This window comes from Onychostruthus taczanowskii, unplaced genomic scaffold (genome assembly GCF_017590055.1).
Source record: "Onychostruthus taczanowskii isolate IOZ18803 unplaced genomic scaffold, ASM1759005v1 scaffold8, whole genome shotgun sequence".
NCBI lineage: Eukaryota > Metazoa > Chordata > Aves > Passeriformes > Passeridae > Onychostruthus > Onychostruthus taczanowskii.
The window spans coordinates 11,273,317-11,285,812 of NW_024505892.1; the positions used below are offsets into that span (position 1 = coordinate 11,273,317).

The 12,496-nt window shown below is 37.3% G+C and overlaps 1 protein-coding gene across 1 annotated transcript in view; it reads left to right on the forward strand.

Annotated features, from left to right (window-relative positions):
- Nucleotides 1–1,600: 1,600 nt before the first annotated feature.
- The window catches only part of ESR1 (estrogen receptor 1), a 156,448-nt gene continuing 145,552 nt past the window's right edge, over nt 1,601–12,496 (forward strand). The window contains 1 exon segment of the mRNA XM_041423733.1: nt 1,601–1,639. Coding sequence (XP_041279667.1) covers nt 1,615–1,639 — 25 coding nt within the window. The 5' untranslated portion in view covers nt 1,601–1,614.

Sequence of the window (12,496 nt, forward strand, 5' to 3'; positions counted from 1 at the left end):
GGCAACAGCTCTGGTGTATACTTCTACTACTAATTTGAGTCAATGCTCAAGTTTCCTTTCACACTTGTTAACAAGAAAAGGGAAGATACAAGGAGTTCTTTTATACTACCATGTTTATGTGGACTTGTACTTCACTTCGTGAAAAATTATGTTGGTGTATCCTGCAGAATACAGCAGATCTTGGTTTTTTTTAAATAACAAATTTTCTGTCTTGACTGAAGATATTCTCTGATATTGTATGTATTTTGATACATGTGTACACTTCTTTCTGGGAAATTTAATCTGATATTTTCTAAAGCACTTTTGTGTGTGGGGGTTTTACTTTCATTTATTTATAATTATTTATTTTTCTTAATAAAAGAGGAACAGTTTGGTTTCTTAATTCGTGTTCATATTATTTTCATTTTTTTTTTTTTGTAGAGTTGGGAGTGTGCTATGTAGGATTTTGAATTACATTCTCTATCCTTTGTTTATCCAGAAGGCCTTGTGAGCCAGTTACATTGAAAGGGTGGGATTTTCAATATTTTTGTCTTATGACTGTAAGGTGAGGGTGATTGCGTCTAAAGGTTAGAACACAAATTTGTTTCCTGTCCTTGTCCTTTTAAGATATACAGCATATTTCCCTTTCCTTGATCACAGATTCTCTCCTGCTGTTTGCATTTTTCCGTAAAGATTTTTCTACAATGACTGTCCTGATACTCACAGGAAACAAGGAAATCTTGACAATATATAGAATGAAAATTGTAACAATCTAATTTTGAATGACTAGGAAATGATGAAAAAGATAGCTGTTACAGAAGGTAACTTGTATTTCCTGTAATCCCAAGAATAGTATTTTGCTGGAATTTATTTTTTACAAGATTTACAAAACTGAAAGAGTTAATTTTTTAACAGGTATAACTAAACAGCAGCCTTAATATACTTAGAGGCTATTTTATTGTTGGATGGAAATTGCATTTTGTCACTAACTCATCTGTTCAGCTTTTGACTCAGATTCTTTGCATTTTTGTTTATATCTTTATGGTTAAATTATTAGACTTATAGATTTACAGTGACATTTTACAAACATATAGGTCTGCAACCATATTTTTCACTTGTGAAAGAATTGAAAGCAATCCTTGAAATGTGTTTACAGCTCACCCAATTATCTTAAAAGCATATCCTTTTAAAAAAATTGCTTTCTCTCTACAAACTACTGGAAACCTTAGCCTTAAGACGAAAATGGTTCTGATGGTGGAAGACTATTTTGAAACTTCAATAGATTAATTTTAAAATTTGATAGATCTTATTTTCTTTTAAGATCTGGCGATTTACTACAGCAGTTAGGAGGTTTAGTTACGTACAGACACGGGCTGAGATTTATGAACATTTCCCATGCATTGTAAGGGTAGCTGATGCCGGATTGCAAAGTTCAAGGCACTACACATTTTTCAGCACAGCCTAGGTTCCTGTCTAAATTTACCTCCTTCTGCTCCTCAGGGCGTGTTACCACGCACACGATAGGTCTTTTCTTGAAAATGTGTTTCTGGTTCAGCTTCCTTGCTCCCGAGACTTTTCTATTTTGGTTCCCAGTGTCATGTGATCCCCCTGGCCAGTGAGAGCCCCGCAGAGGGAATGGCAACAGCCTGCTGGGAGCAATGTAAGTCAAAAAAAAACCTCTTGGTTTTTGCAGTTTCTGTCCGTCACAGGCAATTTTAAATGCTGCTTTTACCCTGAACCTTTGCTGGGCACACCCAGTTATACCTATGGAAATGCTTAGAAGTTGGGTGTTTTGGTTTGGGTTTAGTTTTCACTCTTTCAGACGTTACTTTTCTTAATATCTTCCTTTTTTTCCTGTGTCCTGCAGTGTCACTGAGAAGTCTTAAAAAGCAACAGAAAACAAGCCACAGGCATTGCAAAAGTTGCCTAAAGTATGTCTTAAGGTGAATATTTCAGGTGCAGTAGTACTTTGTTTAATGTGTGCTATAGACAGTGCCATAAATCCTGTGCTGCCGTTGGGAAAGAACAATGTGACCCCCCTGTCCCGCCCTCCAGCTCCTCAGTCAAAATCCTTCATGGAGGTAGAAAGACAATAGTAGATAAAATAATCTGAAATCACATGTTAGTGCCTTTTCCAATTGGCTGAGACATAATGGGGAAAGGAATTATTTAAATTAGAGGGCAGTCACACCCAAGGCAGTGAATTGTTTTTCTGGTATGAATGAAGTGAAATGCTGTATTTTGATCTCAGCTGATGCTGAGCAATACTTATGCACATGATATTGAAACAATGTATTTAGTGAGATTTATCATCAGGGCGCTTCCTGGTACAAAGTAAGAGTCTGATCCTTCTATTTTTCAGCACAGGTTTTGAACTTGGTAGAATTTACTTGGTAATTACTGAGTAATAGTTTTCTCTAATTGCATTTTGTTTTCTTAGATAAATATGTTTTTCCAAAAATCATTCTCCCCCATGGTTGGATATATATATGTTTTACTTATTTTCTGGTTTTGGCTTTTGTTTTGATTTAATTTGATTTTCTTTCATTTTTCTTTTTTCCGAATTAAACATGCTTTCTTTGTAGTTTATTTTTAAGTTTTGGAGTTAGTGTTTAAGATAAGCCTATTTTAAACTTGGGTCCCTAAGTGATATGCCTTGATATCAGACAAAAGTTGGAGAATGAGCGTTTGGAAAAAGGTGTAATGAAATAAGCTGGAATTTTTCTATTTCCCTTCATGGCTATAGCATGGACTTCCTATCACATCATTTGGAGGTGCAGAGGCCATTACTGAACATTGCTTTATTTTCTTTGTGTTTCTGATCTATACCCTAACAACCAGGTAATAAATGAAGGACAATGCAACTGTTGGAAGACTTTCTTCTCTTTCCCCCTTCCCCAGATTAATTCGGAACAGAGAAATTTCTTGTCATGGTTACACTGAAGTAGAAAGAGCATGTTAGGTTTCCAGTTCAGTACTCATCATCATAGGCACTGGGAAAAAAGTTCCAAATTCTGTGTTGGTTGAATTGTTGCAGTGTCAGAAGAGCAACAGTATCTCTCTGTAAATATCGACTCAGAAACTAAAACCAATTAGAAAAAGCCACATTCGTTGTGCAAACGAGATGAAATTTAGGAGCCAACCTTACAGAACTTTTGTTTAAAGGTTTGTGTTGCTGCTTTTGATAATAAAGTGAAGCATGTGCAGGACTGAAGACTGCTTATAATGATTTAAAGAAAAACATTTGTCCATTAGATTATAAACCAAGTTCTAACTCAGTGTTGTCTATTTGCTTTCACTTCATGAGTTTGCACGGTACCAATGTGCAAACAATGGGAATTCTGAGATTGCAGCTGGGAGATAGATTTCCCATTGCTTCCTATAACAGAATGCTCAGGCTTGTGGATACAAGCCTGAGAATTGTGCCAATCTTGTGGCAACCAGAGAAATTGCGATAGGTGAAATATAATGAGTTAAAATAGAAGATTTGTGTTATCACTTATTTTCTTTTTCTTTTATTTTTTCCCCCTACTTATTTATTTACTTTGTGCTCATTGGTTGTCTTTGTTTCTGGAAAGGAACATACAGAAAGAGAAAAAGAGCATACAAAAAAAATGAAATGGGGGAGGGTGGACAGTAAAAACTTGGCAATGAGGACATTCAAACAGTTGCACAGCTTTCCGAGGGAGGTTATGGAGTCTCCATGCTTGGAGACACTCCCAGGTGAGCCCTGCCCTGATCCTGAGCAACCTGCTGTGGGTGACCCTGCTGGATCAGGGGGTTGTGCTGCATGACAGGGACTCTGAGGTCCTTCTGAGGCACTGTGATCCCATCAGTCTCAGAATTCCCCTCTGCCATTTGGAGCACTGTAGACAGCACTGTTACTCTGGGTAGAGATCAAAGGTCATGTGTAGACTTTAATCTTAGACTGTTGCTCTCATAGTTTAGACCTTGTCATTTTGCTCCTCAGTTGAGTCATTCATTCATTTGAGAATCAACTTTGAATGACTCCTCAGCTGAGTCATTAATCATTCATTTCGCGTGATGGCCATGTTTCTCTCTCTGCCATGGCCCAACACACCCTGCCTGAAATGTCACTGCCCAGCGAGGGACGGCACACTGAGAGCAGCTACTCCGAGGTACTCCAGGCAGCAGTCTTGAATCCCATGTCTTTTGTCTGCTCTCTCCTCAGGCACTAAGGAGGCACTGATGAAAAGAGAATGAGAAAAGAGTAAAATTAATGGGAGTACTGTGGGAAGAGTGTAAGTAGAAAATAAAGGGACAGAGCGAACACTGAGGACTGAGTTCTTACACCCATCTTGCTACTCTACTTGAATCTCGCTGTGGCATCTCCAGAAGCTGAGGACGGGATGTAGATTGTATAGGCTGTGCCAGGGATTGTGGAAGGAGGGGAGGAAGAAGCAGATATCACAGGAGCCCTTGGAGGCTGCTGAGAAGCATTAAGCCCCAGTCCCATACACTGTATGCAGCTTTGTACCCTAGAGACCTGACGAGTGGTAGGTACAAGGGAGCATAAGATCACTGGGCAGGAAGTGGAAGTATGAAAGCAGAGAAAAGAGAAAACAAAATTTTAATTTTTTTTTTTAATATAGAAAAAACAACATAAAATGTGCATGAAAGGTGTAGATAGCTCGAGTAATACCTTTCATATTAACATATGGATATAATTTAAAATAAAAATGGCAAAAACCAATAACTTGACTTGCATTGTGGAAAGATTATTTTAAATCTTTCTGCTGTAATGCTGTAGGTGATGATTTTGCTTAAGGACTATTATCTTGATGAGATTTGGAACACTCATCCTGAAAGCAATTGCCAACATAAATCCAAACAGGTGACTGTGAATAAATTCAGACTGGAGCTGGAAAAGTAGATGGGTTCAGCCTCCTATCAGAAGGGTAGGCTAGGACATGTCGCTTGTTTACAACAGGCTCAGGGAGTTGGCTACAGGTGATGAGGGTTTGGTAGCAAGGATTACACTCAGTGACTCAGATGTCTATTTCTGTTTCTGGCTAAATAGTGTAATTAGAATTTAGACAGCATGTTTTTCCTGAAAAAGACACATTTTAAAAATATGACAATTAATTTTTTAAATTTATTATTTGCTTTTGTTTTTCTTCCTTTTTTGGAGAATAATGCTATAGATAAATGGGAAATAAATTTGGGCAATGCTTTCTTGAAGATGGATATAAGCAAGGGTGAAAGACTCCTTTTTATGAATTTTAGGGAAAAAAGCCCCACATTCCAAGGAGCCAGAAGCAGCTCAGTCCGGCATCATTCAGTTGATTCTTGCAAACTAGTCTGAGAAAGAAAACAAATCAGGAGTAAAATATTTTAAAATATTTACTAGATCTGTAAGGTATATATTTTTTTGTGGATAGCATATTTTATATTTGCATTTTTTTTTGGTCTGTAAAAAGCCCGTTTCTATATTGCACACTGAAAGTAATTTTATTTACAATTTCACTAACCTATAATTTGGGTTGTCAATATTTGCTTTTACTTTTTTAATAATTTCTGTTGTTACAATTGCTTACTGCAGATGAAAGAACAGAATATTTTTGTTCAAGTATGTTCAAAAATCTAAATGGTAAAACTAGGTTAGTTTTCTAAAGTGGAAAAAGTATTTGATTTTGAAAAAATATTTTTGGTGTGATTTTTCTATATTTTTCTTAATGGTCAAATAAAAAGAATAGTTTTATACAAAGTCCTTCAAGTACTAAAAATACTATTTTTCTTGATTTTGATTACTTAAAAAAACTTGAATAGTTCAAGGAGAATAATCTGGATTGAAACAAGGCTGGAATTATATGTTTATGTTTGAAATGTTTTGTTTTTTAAAGAGTCCAATTGCAGATCCATATAGAGATACTAATTATGTATGTGTTCAGTTCTAAATAGTTTTCATTGACAATTTTTATTTTATCAGCACAGTGATTATGGGTTAGATGCCTTGGGGATTATCATAACTGTCAATTCAATCTTTGTATCATCTGTGACAGCTAAACATAAACACTGTAAAACCAAAATTGGTCAGATATGAATTCTGGCAATTTTGTCAAATCACTTGGTTTGAAATCCAAACCAATGAAAAATGAAAATCATCTTTCTATTTTGTTCTTTGAAACTTGTTGTGTAACTTCAGTGTAGCTGCCTATAGTTTTGCTTTCTGTGTTCTTCAAGTGGAGATAAACTGGTTGTGTCTTCACAAGTAAGGTCATTGAGATTGTTTAATATTGTATAATTGCAAAACAGAATTTCACTGCTCGTTTTATTGGCCTCATCAGTTTTGAGGTCATGGACTTGAATGGTATTTTTGGGCTCACATTGCTATATGGCTGTAAATCGACAGCCTGCTTATTCATTCCAAAATGCCATTAATCTCAGACTGTGCTGAGGCAAGTTCATTGGCAACTGTTGTCAGGTTGTGTTCCCACTATCCCAAAAAAATAATTCAGTTTCTGCTTGTATTGTCTTCCTCTGGTTTTGTCTGAAGGGCACCTTCTGTATAGGCATTGATACCTTGCTTGGACGTGTTTGGATGTAAAAGCAACCCTGAACTCTTAATTTGCTGTGCTCATTAGAAAGCTGGGTGCATTTCATAATATTTTTGTTCCAGCTAGTCTGATTGTTCTCCCTTGTCAACCTGAACTTTTTATCATTTAAACTGGGCATATTTCTTGTGGAATTGTTTCTTGTCCTGTTGTGCGTGTTGCTATATCCGGCTAACAGCTGCTTTGCACCAAACAGGAGAGCCTTCAAATGGTGTTTCTGTATTTGCTGGTGTACCAGTGCCATGACCACTGGTAGGGGGCATGATGCTTGTTGTAACTTCTTGTCAGGCTGAACAAGACTCTGGGTCCTGTGTCAGGCTTTATTGTAGTCTCCTTAACTCTGGCAACCAGCCCCCTGCTTACCCTCAAAAGCTGTTGGCTAGCAAACTCTTAAATTCTAACAGTACACTTTCTCAAAAATGATGGCTAAGAAGCCCTTAGATTTTGTGCAGTACACTTCACTAAGTTCTTAACTCCCAGAAAAAACTTTTCAAAGGTGCTGGCTAACAGGCCACAACACATCACCAAAGGTGCTGGTTAGCAAGTCACAACACCACTGCTCAAAGGTGTTGGCTAAAAAGCCACAATACCCTTTGACGGCTTCCCACTCTTAACAGCAAATTTCAGTACTGAAGGGAGGAGAGAGATAAAGACAGAAAAAGGAGAGAACAAAGAGTATCAGCAGTCCTTAGATCGTGTGTTGGTCCACATGGAGCTGGGAAAAACAGTGCAAGTGAAAGAGAGAGGAAAAAGAGAGCAAGTGGGCCTGATCCCCTTCTCTTTACTGTTAAACTGGTGCACACCTCTTAGTGTAAAATAGATTTTTGCAGCCCTTTGAGCTCTCCTGCAGAAAGTGAGTTGAGAGGACTGAACTCCAGTGTCAAGGTGAGCAGGAAGCTGGCTCAGCACAGTGTTGCCCCACCTCTGCAGGACCCTCTCCTCTGATCACATATTTTCTCTCTTAACTGTGTCATGTTTGAGACAAGAGGTGCCAATGCCTGGTCCTGCACTCCCTCCTAGACACAGAAGAGCTCACTCTTGCATATGCATGCACAGGCTTTAAAGCAGGAGGGCTTCAAAGGCACCATCTGAATGAAATTTTGTCATTACATGCATCATGGAAGTTCATAATTATTTCCTTAACACCTCATTTTTTTATGGGGTGGTCTTTTTCTTAGTAAAGTGTTTGCTCTTGCTCCCTGGCACAGTTTCTATGCAAAGTGTCCATTGGAAACAATGAGAAAGCAAATTTAGAGAAAAAGGGAGGTTCACATAAGTAACAGTAAGTTACTTTCATAATTCCCTTTGGACGTTTGAAACAAAATTGTCTTAAATATTGATTTGTTTTCGTCCTTTATTTATTTTCTCTTGAAACCTAGCAACATGAAGGATACACTTGTAGAAATACCTACAAGTCTCAAGTGAGATTCAAGAAACTTCATGAAATAGATGTCAAGTCAATTATGATATTTTTCTTTTTAAAATAAGAAACAGGCACAAGCAACTAATCTTTTTTCCCTCAGGGATTAAACTGAGGCGAGTAAGACAAGCCGTTCAGCAAATTTGATATTTGGTAACTTAAAGGATTGAAACCTAGACAAAACATTGTACAATTCATTATGTTCAAGGTAAAGTTTTTGTTCTTGGGAAATGTATCATTTTTTGAATTGAACCTATATCTACTGTTTTGGTGTTGCCAACTCTTCAACCCAACCTGTTACCACTGTAAAACAAACAATTGTAGCAAATACTCAGCCAGTTTAGGTCCTCCCATGTGGATATCTGGATGGGGTAGGACTGTGCCTATTGTGTGCTGCTGCCCTGGCACGGCCTTCCTGGTGGATTTCCAGGCATTGGTGCCCATCCATGTGAATGTGTGGCAAAGTGGTGATGAGACAGTGAGGGTCTGGTGTCCTGGTTGGCATACAATGCCAGACATATGCCTTGAGACTGCCCAAAGAGCCAGTCTTATGTCTCTGTGGGGAGTCGGTCTGTGTTTGGTACACTTTTGGAGCAGAGTTTTCTGTTTAGTTTACCTCAAATGGAATTTGTTTTTTGCACATACCAGCTGCTCTGTAATCCAAGCTTATGAAGGAAATCACTTTAAAACCTCATTACTGGTGAACGAAACCAGTAACATAGACACAGATTATTTTTGTTAACAAATTTCCTTCCCTATTCTAGCTAACTAATCTATCACTAAGTTTTCTTAGCCCTGGATTTGCTCTGACAAGACAAATAACTTCTTAAAAAAGGCTGGACCTTTAGGCTTTAAAGCTACCTCTGCTCTTATAAAAACATAATCAAAGGTAAAACCAGGTATTTTGGATATAAGTGGAACATTCTTTCTCTTAAGAACACCCTTTAAAACTCAATCTGTCTTTAGTGATTGAAGTCTAGTGCGTGTGAGTCCAAGGTTTCTTGTACACAAAGCAATTCACCTCTCTTGGTCTAAAGAGAGCAAAAACATCTGCATTTAAGCAGAAAATTATTTCTGCATAGGTAAGGCACTATGACTTGTTCTGCATAGACAAAACTAATCTGATTCATGCTGATAAGTTTTTGCTTCAGTGTCATTTGTTGAATCCAGCCTAAGTTGGATGGCTAACCCAGCACTGAGCTGTCATAGCAACCAGATCGTGTAATTTGTTCACAGTGCTTATCCACATTTATCTTAAAGCCAGTTAGGCCGTTTTTCCTCTCATGGGCAGGCTGATCTAGAGCTTCACTGTTCTGTCAGCTGAGAGGCTTGTAATTTCCATAGTAAATTTATTTGCAGTGCCAGCTTTCTTTCTTTGTCCTAAATATTTTATAGGTATTGATGTTTATACCTAAAGTATTCATAGGGAGTAATCAGCTTTCCTCTGATCTTTGGTGTTTTTTAGTTTAAGTAGGTTGAATGTTTAGTCATCGTTTGTTTAGTATACTCTTTAGCCCTCAGATCTTTATTGGGTTCCAGCTGCCATTTCATCCCATATTTTATATTGTGAAATCCTTTTCCAACTCATTGCAGATGGCCCTCACGCTTAACTACCCTAGCACAAAAAAGAACCCCTTGCAAGTTATTTGTCCAGCCTTTTTTGGCTTGGCTTATTGGATTTTTACATTTAGTCTGCCAGAATTTTATTTTGTCTTTTATTGTCCTCATTAAGACAACATCTTCAGATTTTTTTTTTTGAAGGCCCATTTCAAATAATGTCTTACATTGGTAGTTAACTGTTTTGGTTTTCCTTACGTTTGCTCTGCATCACTCAATATATTCTCTGTACTACCTACAAATATTTGCCTTTTCTGTTTGCTTGGAAGTTCCTTAATTGCAACTTCTTAATTTCCTATTTTTTCCAATCAAGCAATGTTTTAGGGGATTTGTTTGCTTCGCTTTCTCCTGCATAAATTTAAGGGTTTTATGACTGCTGTTAAAAACTGGCTCTTTGGTAGCAAAATTCCAAATTATGAGGCCCTGTCAAATTAGTATTTGTTTATCATGTGGGTTATGTGTTTGTCTGCTGTCTGAAGCATTTAGAAGTGGCTAAAGGTTTTATTTTGCAATCATGCACAACTTTGATATTTACTTGATCGTAAGGGACCATTTTCTGTCTGCTGGCATAGTTTGTCTCATCTCTGGCAAATGCATATTTGCCAAATACATATTCTGTATCACTAGTTACCAGCTACAGCATAGTTGGAGAAATAAGGAATAGAAACACCATGCTGGGTGTTCCTTTCCCGGTTCTGCTTAGGGCAGATATATTTGAATTTTCTGTTTTTTTAAGAGTACCATCAGTGAGTCTTTCTTCTTCCCTCTCTCCCTTCATCTGCTCAAATTAGTGTCATGCAGCTGAATATCTTCTGCTGGTAAAGATGCTTTCTGACAGCTAAATTTTGTTTCCTGCTATTTATTCTACATGTCTTCTTATGTTGTGTTGTATCATGCATCTCCTGTGCTATTTTCTTTTTATGTTATATTTTATGTTATATTCTGAAATATGCCAGCTAAATATGCCCTAGTGACTTTATCAGTTGCTGGCAGGTTCCTAGACTAGCTTAGATATTTTATTTTCTGATACCCTCCAATCTGACAATATCTTTCTCATTGGTGTGGTGACCAAGTGACTGAGTTTGATATGTTGGGATGGTGATTCTGCACATTTGAAGAACATGTAGTTAAAACAAAGCCACCACCTTCCTGCACTTACATGAAGGAAGAAGAAGGTGCTGGAGAAGCCTCAGCAGAGGTAGGAAGTTCTGAGCGGCAGTGCTGCTTAGGTTTCTCACACCACTCTTTCTTGCAGTCCATCATGTTGTTCTCTTGTCTCTGCTCTTGGCATCTGGGCGCTGAGAGGCTTTGTGAGACAGACCTCGGGAAACATCTCTGCTGCAGAGTTTGCCTTACAGACTGAGCACAGTGCTGTTTTCAGAGCTTGTGTGACTGAAAACACCTGCTTTGACCATCCTTGCTGACTTGTTTGTAGCACAACCTATAGGAGCTCTCCAAATATTTTTGAAATATAGCTGAGTGAGGAAAGCAACTCTGCTTTAGTACTTATCAGTCTGATATCAGCATGACATGGGTTTCCAATGGGCAATTATCTGTGCAGTTAAAAAGTGCAGTTCATTTCTAGTCTTTATGTGTGTATTCCCACTGGGAGGTGTGTCAGTGATAAGAAGAGCAAATGTGACTTTACTTGTTATTCTGTTTCTCCCTACTGAGCAATATTACACCAGGATTATCAAACTGCATGGGCACAGGGTAACACTGACAGCTCCTGTTTGGCTGTCTGCTAAGTGCTGAACACCTTTGTGAGTCACTTCTCCTCAGGACAGAGTAGTATGTCTAGCAAATGCCTTGTTTCACATGCCTTCCTCCTCCCCACCCCCCATACATGCTTTTATATTTAGCTGTAATGGAAGTTATGTTGCTTTCCTGAAGGAAGGCTATAAAACATTCCATGTTGCATCCCTTGATTAAAAGCAGTGTTTTTGTGTTTATTATTCCAAGTACTGTATTTTTCTGCACATCTGTTTAGTAATGCTATTGCTCTTGCATTCATGACCCTGAGGAAAATATGAACAAAACCCATGAATAGCACTAAAGAATGCTTGGTTGCTGATTCTTCTCCATTCATCACTGCCCTTTTTAAGTATAGTAAACAGTGTTCTTTCATTTTATTGTGTGGCAATTTGTTTTGTTTCATACTTTTACAATTGTTGGAATGTTGCATCACATGCCTTACAGTAGGCAAAATATGTTACACAATGCTACTGTTTTTATCAGCCAAAAATATTAAATTAAGATTTATTCAGTGAATTTAAGAAAAATCACTTTATACTTATACATAATGTACCTATATAGTGCTATTGGTTGATGTTATTTTATTAGTCGCTAATACTAAATTATAACCTCGATTTTCTGAACCAGAACAGACTTACTGGATGCTGCTGTGGGTATTTTTGCATTACTGTGATTGAGAATACCAGTTTCATTTTAAGAATTGTCTGATGCTAATATTGGGATTTCTTTTGTTGTTTCCTTAATACTTTAGGAAACAGCCTTCCCTGCCTGAACTGCTGCCTTATTTTTCTGTCCCTTTGCTTTAGTTACTAATTATTATTTAGATTGGTTATTAATTTTTTTAATTCCTGAAATGCTGTCTTTGTCTGTTTTCACTCTATGACTATATTTTCTGCATATGTTTAATCTTGCCATTATCATTTGACTATCTAAATTTTTATTATCCCAAAATTATTACTACATTTATACTTTTTCATTTGTTCATCTTTTAAACCAAAGGTAAGCCAAGTTTTAATTTTCATTTCCTAATTTTCTGAATACTGATATTTTTCTGAATTATAGCTTTTCCCAAAAGCCAGCTAAGTATGCTTAAAAATGTTTCCAATGCTAGTTTAATAACTCTAGGCAAATGTTTGTTTTCAATTTATTT